Source organism: Ornithorhynchus anatinus, chromosome 7 (genome assembly GCF_004115215.2).
Source record: "Ornithorhynchus anatinus isolate Pmale09 chromosome 7, mOrnAna1.pri.v4, whole genome shotgun sequence".
Classification (NCBI taxonomy): domain Eukaryota; kingdom Metazoa; phylum Chordata; class Mammalia; order Monotremata; family Ornithorhynchidae; genus Ornithorhynchus; species Ornithorhynchus anatinus.
The window spans coordinates 43,648,812-43,673,727 of NC_041734.1; the positions used below are offsets into that span (position 1 = coordinate 43,648,812).

The 24,916-nt window shown below is 42.8% G+C and overlaps 1 protein-coding gene and 1 non-coding gene across 2 annotated transcripts in view; both read left to right on the plus strand.

Annotated features, from left to right (window-relative positions):
- Positions 1-12,046: 12,046 nt before the first annotated feature.
- TRNAR-CCG lies at positions 12,047-12,119 on the plus strand. Its single transcript has one exon. It is a non-coding gene; the product is annotated as a tRNA-Arg (tRNA).
- Positions 12,120-14,029: 1,910 nt separating this feature from the next.
- PDCD1 (programmed cell death 1) overlaps positions 14,030-24,916 on the plus strand; it is a 29,995-nt gene continuing 19,108 nt past the window's right edge. Inside the window, exon 1 of the mRNA XM_007669588.3 lies at positions 14,030-14,315. Within this exon, the coding sequence (XP_007667778.3) occupies positions 14,243-14,315 (73 nt within the window). The 5' untranslated portion in view covers positions 14,030-14,242. The remainder of the gene's footprint in view (positions 14,316-24,916) is intronic.

Genomic DNA, 24,916 nt, shown 5'->3' on the forward strand with positions numbered 1-24,916 from the left:
AAGGGTCGGCTGCAAGGCAGGTGAGATCGGGGCACAGTGAGAAGGTTAGCACCAGAGGAGCGGAAGTATGTGGGTAGGGTTATAGAAGGAGAGTAGCCAGGTGAGTTGGGGGGGGGGGCAGAGTGATGGAGAGCTTTAAAGCCAGTGGGGAGGTGTTTTTGTTTGCTATGGAGGTGGATAGACAACCATTTGTTAAGGTACTTGCTAAGCATTTATTGTTTGCGAAGCGCTATTCTAAGAGCTGGGGTAGATACAATTTAATCAGGTTGGACAAAGTCCCTGTCCCACCTGGGGCTCACGATCTCAATCCCCATTTTACAGGTGATGTAACTGAGGCCCAGAGAAGTGAAGTGAATGGCCCAAGGTCACACAGTAGACATGTTGGAAGAGGGGGGATTAAGACCCAGGTCCTCTGACTCCCAGACTCATACTCTATCCATTAAGCCAAATAATAATAATAATAATATTCCTAAAAATTGTGCTATTCTTTAAGCCCTTACTATGTGTCAAGCACTGTATATAGAAGACAGCCCAGTGAGAAGCAGTCCCTGTTCCACATGGGACTCACAGGAGGAGGGAGAACAAATATTCAATCCCCATTTTACAGGAGAAGAAACTCAGATACAGAGAATTTAAGTAACTTGTCCAAGGTCACATAGGCAAATGGCAGAGCCAGAATTAGAATCCAAGCCCTCGGGCTCCCAGGATCATGGCCTTTCCACTAGATCATGCTGCTTCTGAGCAGCATATAGGTTGGACAAGTCAAATGAGCACCAGGCAAGATTCCAGGACTCCTGTCCCTGCTATCAATCAATTAATCAATCAAGCAGCAGGGCCTAGAGGATAGAGCACGGGCCTGGGAGTCAGAAGGTCCTGGATTCTAATTCCTGCTCCACCATTTGACTGCTGTGTGACCATGGGCAAATCACTTCACTTCTTTGTGCTTCAATTACCTCATCTGTAAAGTGGGGATTAAGACTGTGAGCCTCATGTGGGACATGGACTGCATCCAATCTGATAAGCTTGTCTTTATAACAGCACTTAGAACACTCTCTGACACCTAGTAAGTGCTTAACCAATGCCATTAAATAAAATCAATCAATGGCATTTATTGAGCACTTAATTATGTGTTGAGCATTGCATTAGATGCTTGGTAGAGTACAGTACAAAAGAGTTGGAAGTCACCCCTCACACCAGGAGCTTACTGTCTAGAGGGGGAAGGCAGACATTAAAATATATTATAGATATATAATTATAGATTGTAGATTATAGAAGTGTTGTAGGTCTGAGGTTGGGGGAGGTGAATATGAAATTCTTAAAGGGTAAATAACCAAGTGCATAAGTGACACAGAAGGGAGAGGAAGTAGGGGAAATGAGCATCTAATAGGGGAAGCTCACTTCGGAGGAGATGTGATTTTAATAAGGCTTTAAAGGTAGGGAGAGTGGTGGTCTGTCATAAATCAAGGGGGAAGGAGTTCCAGGCCACAGGGAGGATGTGGCAAGGGGTCAGTGGTGAGATAGATAAGACTGAGGTAGAGTGAGTAATTTGGCATTAGAGGACCATAGTGTGTGGGCTGGGTTGTAGTAGGAATCCGCAAGGTAAGGTAGGAGGGGTGGAGCTGATTGAGAGCTTTAAAATGGATAGTAAGGAGTTTCTGATGGTTGTGGAGGTGGATGAGCAACCATTGGAGGGTTTTGAGGAGTGGGGAGAGGTGAGTTTGGGTGTATTTTATACATAGTAATTAATATTTTGGAGCAGTTCAGGTGTCTAGGATTTTACTAGATACTACAGGGTTAAGCTTAGAAAACTAGGGTGGTGGCTAATAATAATGATGATGATGGTATTTGTTAAGTGCTTACTATGTGCCAACCACTGGGGTAGATATAAAGTAATCTGGTTATCCCACGTGGGGATCACAGTCTTAATCCCCATTTTACAGATGAGGGAATTGAGTCACAGAGAAGTTAAGTGACTTAACTTTCCCCACCCTCAAAACATAGACCCTTCCCATTTTACAGAACCCTCATCCCTCAATTATTTCTACTGAAATGCTTTTTCCTTGCAAATAATTGCTGTTTATTATTTTTAAGTGCTTTGAGCTCCCAGTCATTCAGCAAATGACAATATCAACTGTAAAAATAGAAAGAATGAAAATAAATGTAGGAAAAGTAAGCCAGTATGTATTGTGTGATGTGTTGTATACCTTGTGTAATGAGTGTTATACTTTGTTCATTCCTGTTAAACTCGGCTCTGTCCTTTTCCTCCTTTTCCATACTGCTGTCAGTGAGGGGTGGAGGAGACACTGGGAGGTAGATGGGAGAGAGGTTGATGGGGTGGACGGGAGAGCAGGTGAGTCTCAGGCTTTGCCTCTTAGCAGGGAAGGGAGGCAAGACAGCTGGATCCTGAGCCCAGCTGGTCAGGGAAATGAGGTCTCCTGGCTTTCATCGCTGGTATCTGAGGTTCTCAGCTTGTATGTGGTTTAAATAAGAGAAGCAGCGTGGCCTACTGAACATAGCACGGGCCTGGGAGGACCTGGACTCTAATCTCAGCTTCACCACTTGTCTGCTATGTGATCTTGGGTAAGTCACTTCACTTCTCTGTGACTCACTTACCTCATTTATAAAATGGGAATTAAAGACTGTGAGCCCCATGTCGGACAGGGATTACGTCCAATCTGATTATCTAGTATCTACCCCAGCACTTAGTACTGTGCTTGGGATGTAGTAAGCACATAAAAAATATTACAGTTATCATTATTGTTATCTCTGGGTCAGCTTCAGGCCATGTGGCTTGGGATCTTAGAGACTCCACTCCACTCAGTCAATTGCATTTATTGAGCGCATAGTGTCTCAGAGCACTGTACTAAACACTTGGGAGAGTACAATATAAGAGTTGGTGGACAGATTCCCTGCCCACAAAAAATTTACATTTTAGAAGATCTCTCCTCTGTTCAGTGAGGCCTTGTGGAAGAAGCACGGGCCTGGTACTTGGGTTCCAATCCTGACTGTGGTACTTATCTGTTCCATGACCTTAGGGAAAGTCACTTAACTTCTCTGTACCTCAGTTACCTCATATGTAAAATGAGGATTAAGGCAGAGTGCCTCACACGGGACAGGGATGATGTCCAAGCTGATTATCTTGTATCTACTCCAGTGCTTAGAACATTGCCTGGCACATATTAAGCGCTTAACAAATGCCATTTAAAAACAAAACAAAAAACCCCCTGTACTACCAGTATAAAACCAGGCAAGTGGCCAGCTCATAGAGATCACAGAGGAAGCTCCTTGAGGAAATGATGTGCAGGAAAAACTGGTACGACAGTGCGTGGCACATAGTAAGCACTTAAGTACCATTTTAAAAAAGTATGAATGTGAGAGTTGAAAGTGAGCAAGCCATCAAAGGTAATGCTGAGGTCAATCAATCAATCAATAGCATTTAGTGAGCACCTTCTGTGAGCAGAGCCCTCCGCTAAATGCTTGGGGAAATATGATAGAATTTGAAGTCACAATCCCTTGTCCCTAAAATGTTTGCAATCTAGTGGGGAGACAGACACAACTCATTTATAGGGAGAAGAAAGAAAAGAAAAAATGGGTATGTTGATGGGTAAGTACCATAACAAGAGAGTCTTTAAGTTAATATGTACAGAAGTGTTGATGAGGGCATGTGACTTGCTGGAAAGTGAGGGAACCCAGAATAGAGCCTTGAAGGATACCCCAACTTAGGAGGTGAAAAGAAAAAGAGCCTTCTACCTGTCCACTCTCTTTTTCCACTACACCCCAGTTTATATTCTTTGTTCTTGTCTAGGTAGTCTACTCACTTTGCCTCATTCTCACCTCTCTCATCACCAACCTCTTGCTCACAACCTTTTCATTTCCTGGAGCTCCCTGCAGCTTCCTATTTGGCAGACTACAGGCTCTCCTCACCTTTAAAGCAATTCTGGAATCGCACCTCCACCAGGAGGTCTTCCCTGATTAATTTTGAATCTCCCTAGTTTTATTCACCCCAACTGCCATTCCAACCTTTTTGTGCCATCTAAAGTCTTAAGTACTCTTAACTTATCATAGTAGTTATGTACCAATTTTTAATGGTATTTGTTAAACACTTACTCTGTGCCTGGCACTGTACTAAGCAATGAGGTAGATACAAGTTAATTAGGTTGGACACAGTCCCTGTCCCATGTGTGGTTCACAATCAATCTCCATTTTACAGATGAGGTAACTGAGGCACAGAGAAGTTAAGTGCCTTTTCCTAAGGTCACATACAGACAAGTGGCAGAGGCAGGATTAGAACTCCAGCCTTTCTGCCTCCAGGCCCATGCTCTTTGCACAAGGCCACAGTGTTTCCCACTTTACGCTATTTCTTTCCCCTATCTGAAATTTATTTTATTGTCTGTCTCCATCAAGTATTGTAAATTACTTAAGGGCAGGATTCATATCTACTAATAATGTATTCTCTCAAGTGCTTAGTTCAGTAAAGCAGCATGGCCTAGTGGATAGAGTATGGGCCTGGGAATCAGAAGGACCTGGGTTCTAATCCTGTCTCTGCCACTTGTCTCCTGTGTGACCTTGGGCAAGTCACTTAACTTCTCTGTGCCTTAGTTACCTCATCTATAAAATGGGGATTGAGATTGGGAGCCATATGTGGGACAGGGACGTGTCCAACCCGATTATCTTGTATAATAATAATAATGATGATGGTACTTGTTAAGCACTTACTATGTGCCAAGCAGTGTTCTAAATACCTGGGGGTAAATACAAGGTAATCAGGTTGCCCCAGTGGGGCTCACAGCCTTAATCACCATTTAATAGATGAGGTAACTGAGGACCAGAGAAATGAAATGACTGGCCCAGGGTCATGTAGCAGACAAGTAGCTAAACTGGGATTAGAACCCATGACCTCTGACTCCGAAGCCTCTGTTCTTGCCACTAATCCATGCTGTATCTACCCCAGCATTTAGTACAGTGTCTGGCACATAGTAAATGCTTAACAACTACCACAATTATTATTACTATTATTATTAATAATGATAATGAAAGGAGCTGCAAGAGAGGAACCAGGGCCAGCTGATGGTATACAGCCCATTTGAGGAGTTTGCACAAGAACAGGAGCAAGAAAATGCGGTGATAGTTTGAGGATGCAGTGGGATACAATCAAATGAAGGTTTTTAAAATCTGGAGGCACATCAATTAGTTAATCTGTCAATCTGAATTTCTGAGAACCTACCATGTGCAGGCACTGTACTAAAAACTTGAGAGAGTAAAATAGAATTTAAAGATATGGTACCAACTTTCAAAGTGCTTACAGTCTAACAGGGGAGACAGTTGCTAAATTATATTACAGATAGGAGGAAAGATAATAATAATTGTAGTATTTGTTCATTCAATTGTATTTATTGAGTGCTTACAATGTGCAAAGCACCGTACTAAGCGCTTAGAAGAGCACCATGTAACAATAAAGCAAAGCACTTACTATGTGCCAGGCAGTGTACTAAGTACTGGGATAGATACAAGATAATCATCAGGTCCTACATAGGGTTCACAGTGTAAGTAGGAGGGAGAACAGGTATCAAATCCCCATTTTGCAGATGAGGAAACTGAGGCCCAAATAAATTAAGTGACTTGCTCAAAGTCACATAGCAGGTCCGTGGCAGAGCTGGGATTAGAACCCAGGCCCTCTGACTCCCAGTCCTCCGCTCTTTCCATTAGACCACACTACCTTCTCCAAGAAGCATTGCTGAAAACACAAACCATTTCTGGGTGGGATATGCATGGACATTGAATCACAGCAAGTCACTCCATGAATTGTGAGTAACAATGTCCAATTTGATTATCCTCCTTCTGCCCCAGAAGGAGCACCTTAGAGCAGTGCTTGGCACATAGGAAACATTTGACAAATCCCACTATTACTATTATTACCCAAATATCAACTCTATAGTGAGTTGAAATGAGGCAATTATTCAAGGATGAACAGAAGAAGCATTTTAAACCCAAGGAAACCAGACCTCAAATGACTTGTAGCAGCAGGTTGGGGAAAATCATGACCCTAAATGGGAGACATGAAAACGACTCCAGCCACTGTGGCTAACAAAGGTTGTAGGGCAGCAAAAAGGCAATTGATGTGGAAGGAATTGTCAATCCAGGTTGGTTTTATCATCACACCTACACACTGATAAAATCTCAGTCAGCATCAACCCTCAGGACAGTTCTATGCTGAAAACTCAGTTAGCCACTGTGGGTTTTACAAAGGAAGTGCAAAGCTTACTGTCTCATGAGGGTTGGACGGTGTCCAACCTGATTTGCTTGTATCCGCCCCAGCGCTCAGTACAGTGCTTGGAACATAGTAAGTGCTCAGCAAATACTACAGTTATTATGAGGCTGACAAGACAATCATAAGTAAATAAACCTACAAATAAATTCCCAGGCAGAAGCATGGAATCATCCAAGGGAAATAGAAAAACAATAAGATCCTTTATTTTCTGAACTGTGATTCCCTATAGTGATCGTCAATCAATCAGTGAATGGTGTTTATTAGGTGCTTACTCTGTGCAGGGCACTGTCCACCATGAGCTTACAGTCTAGAGGGGGGTTTATAATATACAGTGAAAGCAAGTGATCCATTGATCACTCTGCTGCTGGGACCATACACTGCATGCAACAATTTCTACAGCGTTCTATAAGATCCGCAGCTTCTACAGTGCTCTTCCTATTGTAAACCCATGGTCAATCCCACTGAAAGAAACAATGTTGAATCCAGGGATGGAGTAAGGCAGAATCCCAGTAAATAATAATAATAATAATAATAATGGCACATGTTAAGCACTTATTATCTGTCGAGTACTGTACTAAACACTGGGATAGATACAAGATCTTCAGGTCCCCCATGGGGCTTTCAGTCGTAGCAGTAGACACATACACAGAAGTTAAGTTCTATTTAGTTGCTTTGGATCCACATTCCATATATTGCCTTCTCAGGGTCACATAGACAGAAAGAACTGTGAAACACATCCTTAGGAAGATTAGGTATATCAGAACCCTAATTTCAGTTTCTCTCCAAAGGACCAGTTCTGGTATGGTAGGTTTGACTTTTCTAACAGACTGCAGATCTGAGGTCTGTGAGTTGGACCCTTTCCTCTCAAGTTTGGTCTCAGTTTCCCCCGTGCCAGCTTGTCTCGGGAGATTTCCTGAGAGGAAGTGCTAATAACTATGATGTTTAGTAGTTGCCAAATAGAGTTACCCAGAAGCTGTTATGTTTAACAGAACTGACACCCACTCACCGCGTATCAGCAAAATCGTGCTGAGCAAAATAATACTTTTTTCCACAGCCCGTGAGAGCGAATCTAAGAAGATGATTGAAGGTAATGTGGTGGGTGGCCTGGCTTCAAGTAGATTTTCAACAACAAAAAAAAGCAACATAAAAAAAACACCAGTGCCTTTTCTGAGGCTTTGCTGCACAACAAAAATACCTTTAGTTTCTGTAAGAAATGATTTCCTTTAGTATCGCTAATTTAGACAGGACAGTGGGAAGGGAAGTCAGGAAGAAGGAGGAGATATAGAGGAAGAAGAAGTCTATTCCTAACCAAATATTTTCCCACTTCATTCTCTGTCCCAGATTTATGTTTATTAAGAAATTTACAGGAATTTGGTTCTCTGAGCTCTTTCTGGCCCCTATCCACTAAGGTTTGTAGAGATTGCTAGTATCCTTTTATATCCTTTTTCAGGTGGGACAGTTGGAGTCTAGAAAAGCTATGGACTTTGCCCAAAGTTACCCAGAATGACACAGGAGAGTTAGGGGTAAAGGTCACAGTGCTTTTCTTGTGAGACTGAGGCACCCTAACCTTTATAAACTGAATATTTCAGGCCAGAGATGAATACACATTTGTTTCATTCAAGTCATTCAATTGTATTTATTGAGCTCTTACTGTGTGCAGAGCACTGAACTAAGCACTTGGGAAAGTACAGTCAAGCAATAAAGAGTGGCAATTGTGGAGGGACAAGAAAAGGAATAGAGGGGCATTTACTTCCCCCAAGTCATGCTCCCTGACTATCATATATAGTGTTTACTTCCATAATTGTCCAAATTTCTTTGTATAATTTTTGCAGCCCCAAAGCAGGGGGGAGTCTATTATGTGGGGAATTAAGTCTAGCGAAAAAAGGGAGCAAGAGAAAAAAGAGGAGGAAAGGAGAAAAGGAAGAGAGAGGTTATAGGGTTTGGCACTGTGTCTCTTCTTTTTATGGTGTTTAAGTGCTTACTATGTGCTAGGCACTGTTCTCAGCACGGAGGTAGATATGAGCTAATCAGGTTGGACACAGTCCCTGTTCCACAGGGGGTTCACAGTCTTTGCCAATTTACAAATGAGGTAACTGAGGCACAGAGAAGTGAAGTGACTAGCCCAAGATTACACAGCAGACAAGTGAGGGAGCAGGGATTAGAACCCAGGTCCTTCTGACTCCCAGGCCCATGCTTTAACCACTAGTCCATGCTAATTCTCAATTACAAACCCTCTTTTGCAAACTTTCAAGTGTGGCATACACGATGTCCTCAGTGAATTAACCCACTCCCATCACTGTTCTCCCTTCCAACCCCAGATTCACTCCACTCAGTGAAATAAGTCCCTAGTGGGAGCTTGTAACCCTGTGACATCAGTGTCATTCATTCATTCATTCGATCGTATTTATTGAGCATTTACTGTGTGCAGAGCACTGTAATGGAGAAGCAGCGTGGCTCAGTGGAAAGAGCTTTGGGCTTTGGAGTCAGGGCTCATGAGTTCGAATCCCAGCTCTGCCACTTGTCCAGCTGTGTGACTGTGGGCAAGTCACTTAACTTCTCTGTGCCTCAGTTTCCTCATCTGTAAAATGGGGATTAAGACTGTGAGCCCCACGTGGGACAACCTGATTCCCCTATGTCTACCCCAGCGCTTAGAACAGTGCTCGGCACATAGTAAGCACTTAACAAATAGCAACATTATTATTATTATTATTATTAATAAGCGCTTGGAAAGTACCCTTCTCTTCCTACTTCAGCACACATCACTAACTACAAAAATAATCTTTTATTTTCTTCTCAAAAGTCTGGGTGGAGGTGGAAATTGTGCTATGGGGGCAATTATGCGATTATACTGTTTTTACTAGACCTGAGTCCTAATCCCTGTGCTGCCTGTAAGTGGTTTGTGTGGGGATGCATTTTGCAGCGTTCATCGACCCTGCCCACTTATTAACTAGTTGCACTTTGCATCCCAGAAGGAACATCAATCAATCATACATACTGAGCGCTTATGGCATGCGGGACACTTTCTTAAGCACTTGGGAGAGTATAACATAACAAAGTTGATAGACACGTTCCTTGCCCACATTGAGCTTACAGTCTAGAGGGAAAATACTTGATTGGCTGGGACAAGAGAGATTGAGTGGTACTGATCAAGTTATTTGCACTAGCAGTGAAGTCTCAGGACTGAGGTTTATCCATGGTTAGTAGTGAGAAACTCTGTTACCATCATCATCATCATTATCATCATCACATCTATTCTCTGAGTGGAATTCAGTATTCTGTCCTCCAGACTCATAACCTCGGAGTCATCTTTGACTCATTTCTTTTTTTTTGCCTCCGCATTACATTTGTTCCCAAGACCTGCCGACTCTCTTGTATTCCCACTGCCTTTTCAGTTCCTACTGCTACTTACAGTTCAGGCTCCAAGCACATTATGTTTGAACATCTCCGTAGCCTTCTAGTTACCTTCCTGTTTCCAGCTTCTCTTCTGCCCAACAGCAAAAAATACCTTCCTCATGCCCACTTCTAATTCACACTTCTACCCTCCTCAGAACACAAGAGAACCTCTCAATTTTCTCAAAGTACATCAAAGTTTAGTTCAGGTTACGTCAAGTTGGACAAAGTTATATCATGTTTACATCAAAGTAAAGCTTCTGATAATGGGTTTTAGGCCTCTCTAACTAATGTGAACATTACCCTCCATATGCCAGTCTGTGCTCTCCCAAGAGGTGGATTTTTCTGAAAGATCATATAGACTATGGCTTAGAAGAGCAAATTTTGGAGTAGAGAGGGGCCAGCAATTTTTAAATAGCTTTTTGTTTCAGTTGAACCCCTCAGAAAACAGGATCATGATTATTGTGCCTTGACTTTTTGCTACTGACCTCCTTGCCCACATCCTCTCACTAGCCTGGAACTTCTTCACCCTTCATATCTGACAGTCTGTCACACTCCTCTCTTTCAAAGCCTTACTTAAATCAAATCTTCTCCAAGAAACCTCTAAGTCCTCATTTCCCCACCCTGTTCTCCTTCCCTTCGGCCTGTGAACTTGGGTCTTAGTACAGTGCTTTGCATACAGTAAGCACTCAATAAATATGATTTAAATAAATACAATTGAATGAATGTATCCTTTAAGTACTTTGATATTTACCCTACCCCCAGCCCCATAGCACTTACAAACATAATCTTATGCTCTGCTGTTTTCCTTATCTGTAATTCATTTTAAGGGTGGTCTTCCTCCCTAGACTATAAATTCCTTGAGACAGGAATTATGTCTACCAACCCCAACGAACTCTCCCAAGTGATTAGGACAGTTGTCTGCATACAGTAAGCTCCCAATAAATATGACTGATTAATAGATGACTACAATACAATAAAGTAAATAATGCCATGGGATTCATGATATTACCATGACAGTCCAGAGGGAACATACCTCAGAGCCACATAGCCACATACAGGTTACAGAAGACTTGAAAAAAACCCCATATTAATAATCAATGATGGAATAATCAATCATTCGTATTTATTGAGCTGTGTTCAGAGCACTGTACTAAGCACTTGGGAGAGTACAATATAACAGAGTTGGTAGGCATGTTCCCTACAGGGTTGAGTGGAGTTCATTATAGAAAATCTGAGCTAAAGAAAGAAGTTGTAGAGGAAAAGGAGTGTGGTAATGGACTTATTATCATCCATCTCCAATGACATCATCATATCCTTTGTTGAAAGGAAGACAAGGTATTATGCTCATGAATGTCAAAGTTCATAATGTAATAAGTGCAATATACTATCCACACATGTTTAAATGATTATTTTCCTATTTTGTACTTAGCAGAAATAATGAATAAAATCAGGGAAGGGAAATAAACTCAGTGCTTCTGAATGACAACATGATAGCAAATCCTCCCTCTAGACTGTAAGCTCCTGTGGGCAGGGAATGTATACTCTCCCAAATACTCCATACGGTGCTCTGCATGTAATAAGCACTCATTGAATACCACTGATCGATTGACTGATTGATCTGCTGTTCCCATCAGTCAAGAGACACTCTGCTTTCTTCTTACCTGTTTTGTCTCCTTTCCCACATCCCAGCCATTGAAAATACCAATGAACTGATAACCCTTCTGCAAACCCACATCCATCAATTTCCTCAGAACTCTACTGAAGGTCCACCTCCTCTCTGAAACCCTTCTGGCTAGCTCCAACAGGAAAATTTATAGTCATTTAATCCATGTAGTATCCAGCACTTTCCTGTGTCCTTCATTCATTCAATCATATTTATTGAGCACTTACTGTGTGCAGAGAACTGCACTAAGCACTTGGGAGAGGACAATGTAACAGTAAACAGATACATCCCCTGTTGACAACAAGCTGTTCTGCCCAACTCCCTGAGACTTCAGCTGACTGTATCGTCTGTCCTGCCATACCGTTATGTACTTAACTTGTTTATGATTATTTTTTATGGCTTTATTCCTTGTTCCGTGAATTTAACTAATGGCTTTTGTCCTATCCTGTCAGTGGACTGGAAGCTCCTTGAAGGCAGGGCAGAAGGAAGAGTCAGTGGGTGACCTGACCTCAGCCCCGGAGCCAGCCTCAGCAGGCAGCCATCTTCTTTGTCTCCCATCACCACTACCAGGGCCATGGTTGCCCCTGTCATGGTGCTCTGCTCATTAAGCACTGAAAGTGGCAGAGTGAGGCTGCTGTTTCTCTGTCACCACTGCAAGATTCCTTGATGCTCCCAGGAATCCTGCAGGCACATAATCTCTCCCCCTCACCCTACCTTACTTCTGCCGCGTGGCCTAATGGATAAGGCGTCTGATTCCGGATCAGAAGATTGAGGGTTCGAGTCCCTTCGTGGTCGGAATTTTTTTGGAGAAGCAGCGTGGCTCAGTGGAAAGAGCACGGGCTTTGGAGTCAGGGCTCATGAGTTCGAATCCCAGCTCTGCCACTTGTCGGCTGTGTGACTGTGGGCAAGTCACTTAACTTCTCTGTGCCTCAGTTCCCTCATCTGTAAAATGGGGATGAAAACTGTGAGCCCCACGTGGGACAACCTGATTCCCCTATGTCTACCCCAGTGCTTAGAACAGTGCTCGGCACATAGTAAGCGCTTAACAAATACCAACATTATTATTTACCTGTCCCAGGTCTCACAGCAGATTTGTCTTGGTAACAGCATCCCGTGGAGCATTTCATGCTCTGCCCATGATGGCTTCTCATTAAAAATTCCTGACTGACAGAAGCAAATGTCTGCTCAGCCTCACCTCACCTCACCTCACTTCACTTCCCTGATGTTCCTGATCTCACCTCCAGAGCCCTGTCTGGTAAAACAATTTTAGCACTTTGGCTCAGGGTATCGTGCTTCACTTTTTCATTTGGCTGAAGCTTCCCAATCCCTTCTTATTATTAATCTTTAGCAGCATGGCCTAGTGGAAAGAGCACACCTAGGTTCTAATCCTGACTCTGCTACTTGTCTGTTGGGTGCCCTTGGGTAAGTCACTTAACTTCTCTGTGCCTCAATTCCCTCATCTGCAAAATGGGTATTCAGTACTTGTATTCCCTCTTACTTAGAATGTGAGCCCCAGGTGGGACCTGAGTACTGTACATTTGCCTCAGTGTTTGGCATAGAGTAAGCACTTAATGAATACCACAATTATTATTATTATTGTTTTAATAATAATAGTAATTATTATTAATACTAGCAACAATCAGAACCCCAGCCCTTCCCTTGAACACTAGGCAGGAACCCCCACTATTCATTTCTCCTGGAAGCTCACTTTGAAGACAGGGCACAAAGGACAAAAGAATAGAGTTCCAGCCTACTAAGGTTTCTGCTGTTACTCTGCAGTCTTATAGGTGTGAAAGCACCCGGCAAATCATTAATATTCATCTTCAGCATGGTAATCTGAAAACCCCTTCTCTACCCCTCGGCCAAGCAATTGTGTGCGTGAAAATTTTCCTCCCCAGATAGGTAGGAGTAACAACGGGGCGTGCTGGTTTCAGTGGAATTTGTTTCCAGTGGCTGGATTAGTCAGCAGCCTTTCTTCCCTCGGCATTAGCCCGCTCTCTACTGGCCCACTTTGCTTTCTTCCTAGGAGAGGGGACACACTCTCCACTGGGCCTCCCGCTGACCAAACTACCTGCCGTGGCCTGTGTAGAATGAATTATTCTCAAAGGTATAGCATTGTTTCAGTGGTGGGAATGATGAGGCTTATTCATTGTAGGTGTGTGCCGATGTGCACCAGTGCGTGTGCACATGTGTGTGTGTGTGCATGTGCAGCTTCACGCATGCGTGCCCACATGGATGTGTCTGAGTGTGCATGTGTCTGTGTAGGTGGGAGTCTGGCGATCAGAATGAGGCTGCCTCTGTGCTTCAGGGCCTGCCCATCCAGCTTTTAACATCAACGCCCAGTGTTCAGAAAGAAGTTTAAAGGAAACCAGGTGAAAAAAAAGAAAGCAAAAAAATAAAATCAACAAGCCACAAATGAAATAAAAAAGACACACACAATCACACTGAAAACACGTCAGCATGCCCAGGAAATGCAGCTCCTGCTTTCCCTTGTGGTCTTATCACGTTAACGTTCTTCTTTTTTTTTTTAAGGTAGACCTTTTTTCTGAAGGGGTTGAATAAAATGTGAGAACTTAGTTTTTTTTTTTTTCCAAGAGGTGGGGTGAAATAAATGAGAAGCTGCAGCTGCAGCCTTGTGTAAGGGAGTAGGTGGGGAGGGAGGAGGAGGAGGTAGAGGAAGAAGAAGAAGGGGCGGGGGCCTCGGCAGGGCTTCCCTCTGACAGTCAAAACTGGGCTGTTTCATTTCCATTACCCATTTCCACTTGTACAGTAAGAGGCAAGAATCCTCCGTGAAGCCGAGACCCAGAGGGCAAGAGAAGGGGCCCGGCCAAGCTCGAGACCCCACCAGGAGCAGACACACTGGGGTGGATTCCGACCGGCGGGCGGCTCGGGGAGCCAGGTGTCGGGGAAGGGGGGCGATGGAGCTCCTGCACGTCACCGTGGCCGCGTTCTACACTGTGCTGCTTGGCTGCCAGCCAAGGCTGCTACGAGGTACGAGTATGTGTCTGTGGTGTATGCCTGTGTGTCACCTAGGTTGCTTTGGCTGCTGCTTGCTTCTTGGACTCCCACCCGGCAGGGCCTCCTTCTTTAGATGGCCAGTGAGGATCCATGATTTTGATTTGGGCTGACGGGCCGAGAAACATCCGCTCTAGGTTCAGGCGAAATCTGAAGACAGGCCCTAACGCCCAGAGTCTCACTCTTCTTGTCAGTGTAGCTCCTGGGCCCGCACAGTGCTTGCTGTTTGGATTAGACTTTTTAGGAGTACGAGTAGCAGTAATAGAAATAGTAGTAGAAGTACTGGATGTTGCAGTAATGAATCAAAGGTTAATTTTTTTATGGTATTTAAGTGCTTACCATTTACCAGGCACTGTCGTAAGTGCCGTGGTAGATACTAGACGGTCCATGTCCCACCTGGGGCTCACAGTAGTAATCCCCATTTTACAGATGAGGTAATTGAGGCACACATAAGTTAAGGGACTTACCCACGGCATGACAGACAGGTGGCATAGCCGCTTCTAATCCCCAGATCCTTCTGACTCCCAGGCCTGTGTCCTATCCACTAGGCCACGCTGTTGAGCGCTTACTGTGTGCAGAGCACTGTAGTAAGCCCATGGGAGAATACAGGACAACAGAGTTGGTAGACACTCTCCCTGCCCACAACGAGCTTACTGTCTAGTAGAAGTGTGAGCACTGGGAAAAAACATACTTAGGAGAGTTAGACACCATGCCTGGCCCTTCACATACAAAAGATGAAATAATACAGACAGAAACCAGCCTAAAAGATGACATATTTGTTAATAATTATGAAGCAGGCTATTCTTGACTTTCCCAGAAACTTCTTCTGTAAGAAATAGAGTTCCATTATTCAGATGGCTGAAAACCATCCAGTACAGATCTTAGATAAGCAGTGTGACCTAATGGAAACAGCACAGGCCTAGAAATCAAGAGACCTGAGTTCATTCATTCATTCATTCATTCAATAGTATTTATTGAGTGCTTACTATGTTCAGAGCACTGTACTAAGCACTTGGAATGTACAATTCAGCAACAGAAAGAGACAATCCCTGCCCATTGACGGGCTTACAGTCTAATCGGGGGAGACAGACGGACAAAAACAAGACAACCTAATCACAATAAATAGGCTCCGCCACTTGTCTTCTGTGGATGTTGGGCAAGTCACATAATTTCAGTTTCCTTGTCTATAAAGAAGGGATTAAATATCTGTTTTCCCTACCCTTTAGACTGTGAACCCCATATGCAACAGGGACTGATTCTGATCTGTTTGTATTAATAATTGTGCTTGGCATTAACCTGCATTAAGGGCTTGGGTCAGATTGGACACAGTTCCTCTCCTATACAGAGTTCACAGTCTAGGAAGGAGGGAGAACAGGTTTTTCATTCCCATTTTATACATGGAAAAACTGAGGCACAGAGAAGTTAAGTGACTTGCCTGAGGTCACAGAGCAAGTAAGCGGTAGAGCTGGGATTAGAACCAAAGTCTCCTGACTCCCAGGCTCATGCTCTTCCCACTAGGCCATATACTGACGTCAGTGCTTAGTAGAGTGCTTGCTCATAGTAAGCACTTAACTCATACCAAAGTGATTTAATGTAGTCCTACAGCTATGACTGAAGAGCCAGGAACAGGTAAATAATGTTGGTATTTATTAACTGCTTACTATGTGCAGAGCACCGTTCTAAGCGCTGGGGTATACAGGGTAATTAGGTTGTCCCACATGAGGCTCACAGTCTTCATCCCCATTTTACAGATGAGGGAACTGAGGCACAGAGAAGTTAAGTGACTTGCCCACAGTCACACAGCTGACAACTGGCAGATTCGGGATTTGAACCCATGACCTCTGACTCCCAATCCTGTGCTCTTTCCACTGAGCCACGCTGTTAAAGAGCTGCTCTTCTCCTGTCAGAAAATTGCTTTTAAAAGAATGTCAGCTCTGGTCTCCAAGGCCATCACTGTTAAGAGGCCTGACCACATATTCTCTCCTCACCATCCTCAGTCCCACATCCAGGTTTGGGCCTGGAACTCAACATTCTGGGGACTTTTTCTTGGAGACTGAAAAAATACTGCATGAGCCTCATTTAGCATCAGAAAATTTCACTGACTGCCAACATCGTAAGGTGAGAAGCCGATTAAGAACTGCCCCCTGATGCTTTGGTGTTTGAACCAGTTGCAATGAAGACACACTCTTCACTGAACCACGCATAGAATCCCAGGACTGGAAGAGACCTGCCTAGGTGGGTCACTTAGTCCCTAACTCTGCCTCGAGGAAAGCTTAATCTCAAATCACCCAATCAAGTCAGCTGCCTCCTTCTTTTTGAAATATTTTCCATGAAGGTTCCTCCCTTGATTCTCACTAGAGAAATTGAAGATGCAGGATTGACTTTGGGAGTTTAGTTTGGAAATGGAAAGTGAAGATTTCTGCTCCCTATAGAAATCCTCCCGGTTGATATCACCAGAAAGAGAATGGTAGGTTCTTGATCATCAAGTACCATGTCCCAGATTCCACTGTCAGACTATTCCTGGTCCAAAAGAGAATGAGATTACAAGTGCTATACTTAAGGGTCACAAGGGGGTGATTTGGGAAGATGGGAACCTGAATATGAATGTGAAAGGCAGGCTAATGATATTCCTTCTTATATTTGTTTATGACTTAATATAGTGTAAGATCTCTAAGGCTAGCAGCCTACCCTTTTGCCCTGACACTGGGTCTGTGTGTGTGTGTACACACACACACACACACACACCCTTTTGCTTTCATTTCATATAAGCAATTTGCAAATAGAAAGGTGGTCAGATGTATTTGAGGTATTTTAGACAAGTGATTTTCAAACATTCTCATCACTCAACCCCTTCGAGAGCTACCAAGACTGCTCTTCTTTCCTCCAATATCTTTTGGAAAGGTTAGATATTTATCTTGATTAGTGTCCTTCATTGAAAGCAGATATTGTCAGGAAAGATGAGGGTGGGCCAAAATGGCCATTGGGATCAGAAGATTCGAGAGATGAAGAGAAGGAATAAGAGAGGGGCTTTGGCTAGAAAGAGGGGTGGAATAGAAGTAGTGTGGGAAATACAGCCTTGGAAGAGAAAGGCTGTGTTATTGAGCTGGTCTAGCTCAATCAATGGTATTTATTGAGCACTTACCATATGCAGAGTACTGTACTAAGTACTTGGGAAAGCACAATACAGCAGAATTATCAGATGCATTCCCTGCCCATAACACGCTTACAGTAAGGAGGAAGGAAGGGAGAATGTGCACTGTGGCCCCTATGGAGAAATCTTTTATCACAAAGGCACCCATTGCAAAATTTTGATAGTTAAGTGCAGTTCAGTGTAAAGCAGAGGATGGTTTCTCTCCATCGACCTCTGGTCTAGCTCAATCAATGGTATTTATTGAGCACTTACCATATCTATCTCAATCAGTGGTATTTATTGAGCACTTACCATATGCAGAGTACTGTACTAAGTACTTGGGAAAGCACAGTACAGCAGAATTATCAGATGCATTCCCTGCCCATAACATGCTTACAGTAAGGAAGAAGGAAGGGAGAATGTGCACTGTGGCCCCTATGGAGAAATCTTTTATCACAAAGGCACCCCTTGCAAAATTTTGATACAGTTAAGTACAGTTCAGTGTAAAGCAGAGGATGGTTTTGCTCCATCGACCTCTGGGTTATGGGCCCAGCACCTCCTCCTGTGCTACCCTGTTCATATCCACCAATTCAAAGTTTCTCACTCTGAAGCTCCCTTGACAACTTTCCCAGGGGTTCTGGTGCCTAATGAGGAGCCCCAGTTTAAAGCAAATTCTGTATCACTGCCAAATTAGGAAGTACTGAGGAGGAGAAGCTGAATTTCCTCCTGGGATTTAAAATGTGGTTCTAAGATTGTTCTCTAAATGCCTCGACAAGCCTCTCCTGATTCTCATTTGAGATCTTGAAAGCATAGGATTAACCCTGGGAGAGCAAAGCAATTTTTTTGTTGTTGTTGTTTTCTGTGGGAAGAAGAACAGTGTCAACTGTCCCCTGGTACATTTAGCATCCTATTCAGGAAGAGGGGAGTAGTAACTCAAGTCCTGTCCTCCTTTCCCTCCACAGCCAAGGGTACGGGGTAGTGGCCTCCATTAACCAGGTGCCCTGGACAGTGAAGAAAGAAATGGCTTTGGCTTTGTTCCCAAAGAAAGATTAGTTGGGCTGGTGGTAATTATAGCCTGGAACTAAAGGGATTGATAAATGAGGCCCCGTTCATCATCCAGGGCAGAAGACACTCCCTTCTTATAGCCTTGCTGTAGGCTTTAATTTCTTTCATTGTTTCGTTCATTCAGCTGCCTCCATTGATAGATACTGAGGGAAAAGTCTGACATCTAATTGCTTTAGGGGATGGAAATTCCTGGGCCAGAGCTGGGGCCGGAGGAAATGACCCTACCAGCAGAGCTTGAGGGAAACAGAAAAGAAACCTGGAAATAGGAGTCAGCTACTTCAAAGGATGTCCCAGACCACATGACCTGTTACTGGGGATCACCAGAATCATAATTGTTGCATTTGTTAAGCCCTCACTGTGTGACAAGCACTGTTCTTAACACTGGAGTAGATACAATATAGCAGGTGGAAAATAGTCACTGTCCCACATGAGGCTCACAATCTAATGAGGAGGGAAAATGGGTCTTTAATCCCCATTTTACAGATGAGGAAACCGAGGTTCAGAGAATTTAAGAGACCTACCCAGGGTCACACAGCAGGCAAGTGGCAGAGCCAGGATTAGAGCCCAGTTCTCCGGATTTCCAGACCCATGCTCTTTTTGCCAGGTACTGCTGCTTCTCCTCAGAATAAGTGGACAGGAAAGGGGGGGGGGGTCGGGAGTGACCAGAGAGGGGAATCACTCAGTTTGGAAAGGATATTAGCAAAATTAGGAATTAAGCCTGCATTATTTTGGTGATTCTGGAGTGAGGAAGGGAAAGAGTTCAGATTTCAGAAGCAAGAAACAACGCAGGGAAGGATCCAAAAAAGAACAAAAAAAAGGTGGAAAGGAGAGGGAGGGGAGAGAGGAGATAAGGGAGAGAAAAACCAGGGCGGTCTAGCAGATGAAACATGGGCCTGGGAATCAGAAGGAACTGGGTTCTAATTCTGGCTCTGCCACTTGTCTGTGTGACCTTGGGCAAGTCATTTCACTTCCTCTGTGCCTCAGTTACTTCATCTGTATCCAACCTGACTAGCTTGTATCTACCTCAGTTCTTAGAGCAGTACCTAGCATATAGTAAGCAATTAACAAATACCATAAAATAAATAGAAGCCCAGAGCAGTGTGGTGTGGGATGCTATTAGGAGTAAGTGGAAACCTAGAAGGAGGATATAGACTGGAAAGGGGCTTGATGGTTAGGAATGGGAAAGGAGTAATGAAAGAAAGTCCTCTTGGGAGACAATTTCCAAGAAAATAGTAGCAACAAACCATGTGACAGAAAATGCTGTCCATCATGGGAATTTGCAGATTGCAAATGTAAATGTAAATTTAATTCCCATTACAAACAATTGAGAAAACATAGCAACACACATGGGTTCAAGTCCCAGCTCCACCCCTGATCTACTTGGTGACCTTGGGCAAGTCATTTAAATTGACAGCTTCAGTTTCCTCACCAATCAATGGTATTTATGGAGCACTTACTGTGTTCAGAGCACTATACTAGGTGCCTGGAAGAGTGCAATACAACAAAGCTGGCAGACATGATCTCTGCCCCAAAGGAGCTCATATTATGGAGGGGGAAATAGACATTAATATAAAAAAAAGTATGGCTATGCACGTAAGTGTTGTGGGGCTGAGGGTGGGGTGAATATCAAGTGGTTCAAGGGTATAGATCCAAGAGCACAGGAAGGGGAAGATAGATTGTGAATCCCATGAAGGACAAGAACAGTGTCTGATTTCATTCATTCATTCATTCATTCATTCATTCATTCATTCAATCATATTTATTGAGTGCTTACTATGTGCAGAGCATTGTACTAAGTGCTTGGAATGTACAATTCAGCAACAGATAGAGGCAATTCCTGCCCAATAACGGGCTCACAGTCCAAATGGGGGAGACAGCAAAGCAAAACAGAACAAAACAAAACAAGTAGACTGACAACAAAACAAGTAGGATTTCATAATCTTATATCCACTCCTGTGTTGAGTGTATAGTAAGTACTTAATAAAGGTCAAGTTATTATTATTATGGTATCTATTAAGTGCTTACTATGTGTCAAGCACTGTTCTAAGTGCTGGGGTAGATACAAGGTAATCAGGTTGTCTCACATGGGGCTCACAGTCTTAATTCCCATTTTCCAGGTGAGGTAGCTGAAGTACAGAGAGGTTAAGTAGCTTGCTCAAAGTGGCGGAGTCTGGATTAGAACCCACATCCACTGACTCCCAAGCCCGTGCTCTTTCCACTAAGCCACACTGCTTCTCATAATTAAGTGTAGGGTTTCTCTTAAATGGTATTTGTTAAGTACTTACTATGTGCTAGGCAGTGTACTAAGTGATGGGGTGGATAAAAACAATTAGATTGGACAAAGTCTATGTCCCATTTGGGGTTTACAGTCTTAATCCCTATTTTACAGATGAGGTAATTGAAGCTTAGAGAACGAAGTACTTGCCTAAAGTCACATAGCAGACATGTGGCAGGAAATGGGATTAAAACCCATGTCCTCTGACTTCCAGGCCCGTGTTCTTTTTATTAGGCTACGCTGTTCCTCCTTAGGTAAAAGATGGAATTAATCAGTCAATCACAGGTTTTTACTGAGGGTTTACTAATGTGCAGCACACAATACTAAGCACTTGGGAGAGTACAATGAAATAGAGTTGGTAGATCCCCATCCCCACCCTCAGCAGCGTAGTCTAGTGGAAAGAACACAGGCCTAGGAGTGATAAGTCTTGGGTTCTAATCCTGGCTCTGCCTCTTGTCTGCTGTATGACCTCGGGCAAGTCACTTAACTTCTCTGTGCCTCAGTTATCTCATCTATAAAATGGGGATTAAGACTGGGAGGTCTTTGTGGGACATGGATTGTGTCCAATCTGATTAGCTTGTATCTATCCCAGTGCTAAGTACAGTGTCTACCAATAGTAAGTGCTTAACAAATATGCTTTTTAAAAAAAGGAGATTACAATCTAGAGGGGAAGATAATAGAAGAAAGGAAAAATTGAATTTAAAAGGAGGAGCTAAAGTGATTGGGATTAATGTGAAGAATAGAAGTTTTTAAGTAGTTTTTAAAAAATTTCACTGAAAATACTTCTGACAAACAAAATAGCACCTATAAAAACTCACAGCCTTATTAAAATCACATTTCTCCAAAGGGCTTTTTTCACCTACTCCCTCTCTGATCTTTATCACCTATGTACTTGGATCTCTACCCCTTAAACACTTGATATTCACCCCAACTTCATCTCCTCAGCATTTTTGTACATATCCATAATTTATTTATTTATTCTTCCTCTCTAGGCTCTAAGCTCCTTTTTTTTTTAAAAAAAAAAAAAAGATTATTTGTCAAGTGCTTACTAGGTACCAGGCATTGTTTTAAGTGCTGGGGTAGATTACTGTGGTTATCAGTATTATTATTAATAATAATAATTGATTATTATTAACAATAATATTATCATGATCATATAGTATTTGAAAAGCATGTATTATGCGCCAAGGACTGTTCTAAGTACTGGAATAGATACAAAATAATAAGGTTAGACACAATCCATTTTCCACATGGGGCTCACAGTCTTAAACACCATTTTGCTAAGATAACTGAGGCACAGAAAAGTTAAGTGATTTACCCAAGATCACACAGGAGGTAAGTGGCGGAGGCTGGATTAGAACCCAGGTCCTCTTATTTCTAGGCCCTTTGCTCTTTCTATCAGGCCACACTCCTTCCCTGTGGGCTTCTCTTCTTCAGCAGGGAATGTGCTACTAAATTTGTTATATTAAACTCTCCCAAGCACTGAGTAAAGTGCTTTGCATACCATTGATTTGCTGATTGATAATGTCCCTTTATTTCTCGTCTTCCACCTTGCACTTGCCCTCTTTGTAATTTTGCAATAGTAGCAGCATTAGTTGTCCTCGTCTTTGTCGTAATAGTAGAAGTAGTATAATAGCAATTGTTTAGCACCTTTCTGGCGCGTGAACTGAACTAGGTGCTTGGAAGTATAGAATAAAAAAACGGACACGTTCCATGTTCATGCAGCGCTTACATGCTAATGGGGGAGGCAAACATGAAAATATTTATAATACCGATAAAATAAATAAATCTAACAGATTCATAAATATCCTCCATCCTATTCCTCCTCCACCTCTTACCTGCCTTCGATATTGTAAACCACCCCCTGCTTCTTGAAATATCATATAACCTTGATTTCACTGACACTGTCCTCTCCTGGTTCTTTATCTATCTGGCCACTCATTCCCAATCTCTTTCATTGACTCCTCCTCTGTCTCCCACCCGTTAACTGTGGGAGTCCCTCAGAGCTCAGTTCTGGGTCCCCTTCTATTCTCTACCTACACCCACTCCCTTGGAGAACTCATTCACTCCCATGGCTTCAACTACCATCTCTACCAGCTGATTCCCAAAACTACATCTCCAGCCCTGATTTCCTCTCCTCTGCAGTCTCACATTTTCTCCTGCCTTCAGGACATTTCTATTTAAATGCCCCATCTCAAGCTAAACATGTTCCAAACAGAAATCGTTATATTCCCACCCAAATCCTGCCCTGCCTTTGTCTTTCCCGTCACTATAGACAGCATCACTCTCTTCCCTGTCTCGCAGGTCTGTAATATTGGCATTATCCTCTGCTTTCTCATTCAACCCATATTCTGTTGGTTCTAATTTCGTAACATTGCTAAAATCCTCCCTTTCCTTTCCACCTAAACTGTTACTATGATGAATCAAGCATTTTTCATATCCCGCCTTGACTACTGTATCAGCCTCCTCACTGACCTTCCTGCCTCTTGTCTTTCTCGAATCCAATCCTTACTTTCCTCTGCTGTCTGAATCATTTTTCTAAAGTTCATTTCATATCACCCCACTCCTCAAAAACATCTAATGTCACTCATCCTCCTCTGCATCAAACAGAAACTCCTTACAATCAGCTTTAAAGCACTCAATCATCTCGCCCCCTCCTTCCTTACCTCACTGATTTCCTACTACAACCTAGTCAACACCCTTCTTCTTTAATGCTAATTTACTCACTGTATCTTATTCTTATCTATCTCGCTGCTGACCCCTTGCCCCCATCCTCCCTCCAGCCTAGAACTCCTTCCCACTTTATGTACAACAGACCAACACCCTCCCCAACTTTCAAAGCCTTACTAAAATCACATCTCCTCCAAGAGGCCTTCCCTGATTTATCCCTTAATTCCTCTGCTTCTGCTCCCTTCTGTGTCATCTGCAAACTTGGAATTGTACCCTTTAAGTACTTGATAGTCACCCCACCCTCAGTCCCACAACATTTATGTACATATCCATAATTTATTTATTTAATGTCTGTCTTCATTCTAGACTGTAAGCTCCTTGTGGACAGGAAACTTGTCTGCCAACTCTGTTGCATTGTGCTCTTCGAAATGCTAATCCGGTGCTCTTTAACCTGTAAGAGGTTAATAAATACCATATAAATACATATTAAGAGTACTAAGGAGGGTTTAAATATATCACATGTGCTTTGTATCTATCTTTGGTCCCGCCTCATAAAACTTTTCCATTTGACTCTTCCAGAAAATATTGATTATCCTGAGAGTAAGTTTAAACTGCAGTTCTTCATTCTTTGTTTTAAAAACATTAGGTAGCCTGGGGTAGAGAAAGCTGAATAATCACTTAATAATAGTGTTTAATTAACTGGTGGATTATTGTATGGAGGATAATGACTAGCTCCCCAGGATTGAATTAGAAAGCAAAATCACCAGGTAGTATTTAGGTTAGATTACCTAGCACAGTAAAAGCAGGGTGGTGGCCTAGTGGAAAGATCACATGGTCTGATCTGGGGTTCTGTGGTCCAGGGTTCTAATTTCTGCTCTGTCATCTATCTGTTTTGTGGCCTTGGGAAAGTCACTTCACTTCTCTGTACTTCAGTTTTGTCATTTGTAAAATGGGGATTAAATACCTATTCTCCCTCTTACTTAGACTTTGAGCTACATAGTCAATTAGGTTGTTTCCAACTTCTATCTATCCAGTGTTTGGCACATAGTAAGTACTAAACAAACATCACGATTTTTACTATTATTAATACCCCAATACCAATACTAATGCTAATAATAAACAACACTGAAAGGGGAATATGGAATTTCCTTCTCTGTAGATTTTTGCAAATACAAATGTAACCCATTGTCTTGGTATCCTTTAAGGTGCAGACCCTCCTGGGGACAGGTTGATTTCTGGAGGCTACTTAGGGGACCTATAGGAGTTTTTACATTTTGTAAAATGCTTCAATCCACCCCCAAGGTGATACCTCCTCCTTTTTTCCCTTCTGAATTTTTCTTTTACTTAAGGATGTTCCAAAAAGGGAGTGGGGAGGACAGAATTCATGAGGTGACTAAGGCTCCAGGAAAATGTCATTCTGTTTGTTTGGGAAGCTAG